At 40.6% G+C, this 2,120-nt stretch overlaps 1 protein-coding gene across 1 annotated transcript; it reads left to right on the forward strand.

Moving 5' to 3' along the window:
• The first annotated feature begins 919 nt into the window (after window positions 1-919).
• Window positions 920-1,663, forward strand: LOC149230104 (uncharacterized). Its single transcript, XM_089381206.1, has one exon. The coding sequence runs from the start codon at window positions 920-922 to the stop codon at window positions 1,661-1,663; it is 744 nt and encodes a 247-aa protein (XP_089237332.1).
• Window positions 1,664-2,120: the final 457 nt, after the last annotated feature.

A 2,120-nucleotide genomic window follows, 5' to 3' on the forward strand; every position in this document is an offset into this window, starting at 1 on the left:
AAAGTTTGTGAATTTAAGTTATCGGAAGTTCAATCTACCAAACATATTTTACCAACTAAATTAAAAAAAAAAAAACCTTAATATTTACTAAACCAATTAATATAAAACCTAAATCAGGATCCAAGTAAAAAAAAACAGTTTTAAATAAATTTCACCCCGCAAAATATCTAAACATAAACCACTTACTGTGCCGCTGAAATTCGGTAAAGAAAAATCCGACAAAATTCCATGGATCCAGCTGCATATGCATCCTTACACAGACACATACCGATTTGGAGACGTGACAGATCGTGTAACAGTTAAAAAGCATGAGAACCACATATTCAAAGTGAAAAATAGATGAATAATTAAATTTGAACCACAAAGTAAACATGAAGACACCCTCATCGGTTACGCCCCCCGTAGGCCTCTCTAGAGGTAAGGAGCCTATGCCATCTCCTACGCCTTTTAATTCCCCGACAGAATCTCCGGTGAACAAATCTGATAGCGACATTGATATTCTCCTCCAGAGGAATCCACCGATCCTTGAACCTTTAACCATCCATAAACCCTCCTTTCCCTCCATCAGCCCCAACTCTGCAAAGAATATCACCGTCCGGAAAAAGAAGAGAGGGGATTCTCGCCATTTTAGAGGCAGAACAATTGTTTCAGATTATGGCATCACAAACCTCTCCCTTGTTGAAGTTCCAATCACTGATTCTACTGCCCCCCAGCCTCTTAGAGCATGTATGGCTGGACAGCCATCTAAATGACTTTCTTGACTTCCCTGAATATCAGGGGTTTGGGTGCCGCCCCAAAATTTCTGGCGCTAAAAGAGATATTCGTATCTGCCCACTCTCATATCATCTTCATCCAGGAAACAATGCACTCAAGTAAGGTTTCAATAGCCTTCTTCAGAAGAATGTTTCCGACCTGGTATATGGTTGCTTCTGATGCTGACGGCTTGTCGGGTGGACTGGCAGTCTTGTGGGACCCGACATGGGTCAAAGCTAAAGCCTATAAATGTTGTGCAGGCATCCTAATCTCAGCTTCGGTCAGGGGTCGGCCCAAGATCTTAAATATTCTGAACATCTATGCGCCTTACAGGAACAAATCCTCCTTTTGGGATTTGTTGTTTGCCTCGGAAATCCTAGACATTGAATCTTTATTGATAGCAGGGGATCTTAATGTCACTCTGAATTCTAATGAATGTTGGGGCAACTGCAGGAAGTCCGACCCATTTGCTGATAGACTTCGCCTGGAATTTCTAAATAGGAATCTGGTTGATGTTATTCCTCTTAAGATGGCTCCAACGTGGGATAACAACAGAACTGGTCTGGCTTTCATTGCTAAAAGACTTGATCGTTTCATCATCAATGCCAGTATTATCGAGGAATGGGGAATGCCAGTCGCTAGCACAGGAAATGATTATACATCTGACCATCATCCCATCTTTCTTGATTGGAGGGATTCAGAATGTAAGCTGGGTTATTCCTTCAAATTTAACAGAATCTATTTGACTGATGAATCTTTCATTGAACTCATAACAAAAAAATGGGAGGAATTAAAGCAGTCGGAGAGGACTTCCTTCTCTACCTTTCGTGAAAAGATCCAATCTTTGAGGGAGGCGGCAAAGGATTGGCTAATTAAAAACAGGAAGAAGGAAAGGCGCTTGATGATATAAAAAAGGAGTTAAGGGTTTTAACAGCCACAGTGAACTTTGATTCTATGTCCTTTGATCAAAAAAATCATTTCAGATCCTTGGAGAAAATGAAACAAGCGATGCTGCTAAAGGAAGAATCATCCTAGAGGCTTAAAAGTAGAGCGATTTGGCTCAAGGAGGGCAACCGTAATACAAAGTTCTTCCATAATTTTGCAAATGCAAGGAGGCGTATAAATTCGATCTGGAAGATCGAAGATGGAAATGGAGGCTTCTTATATTCACAACATGATATTTCGATGGAGGCTACAAGGTTTTTCCAGGAGCAATACAAGCGGCGGTCAAATGAGATAAACGATGTCTTCTGGATGATTGATCAAGTACCTGTTATGTTTGATGAAGCCGCTAATGCAGAATTTTTCAAGCCCATCTCGGAAGAGGAACTTCATGGAGTCATAAAAAAGTTTAAAAAGGACAAAAG

Source organism: Pinus tabuliformis, chromosome J (assembly GCF_031772625.1).
Source record: "Pinus tabuliformis cultivar Carrire ecotype Pingquan chromosome J, CPIR1, whole genome shotgun sequence".
In the NCBI taxonomy this organism is placed as follows: Eukaryota; Viridiplantae; Streptophyta; class Pinopsida; order Pinales; family Pinaceae; genus Pinus; species Pinus tabuliformis.

Coding starts and splice junctions, on each gene's coding strand:
- LOC149230104 (XM_089381206.1), top strand. CDS start 920: ATGGTTGCTTCTGATGCTGACGGCTTGTCGGGTGGACTGGCAGTCTTG.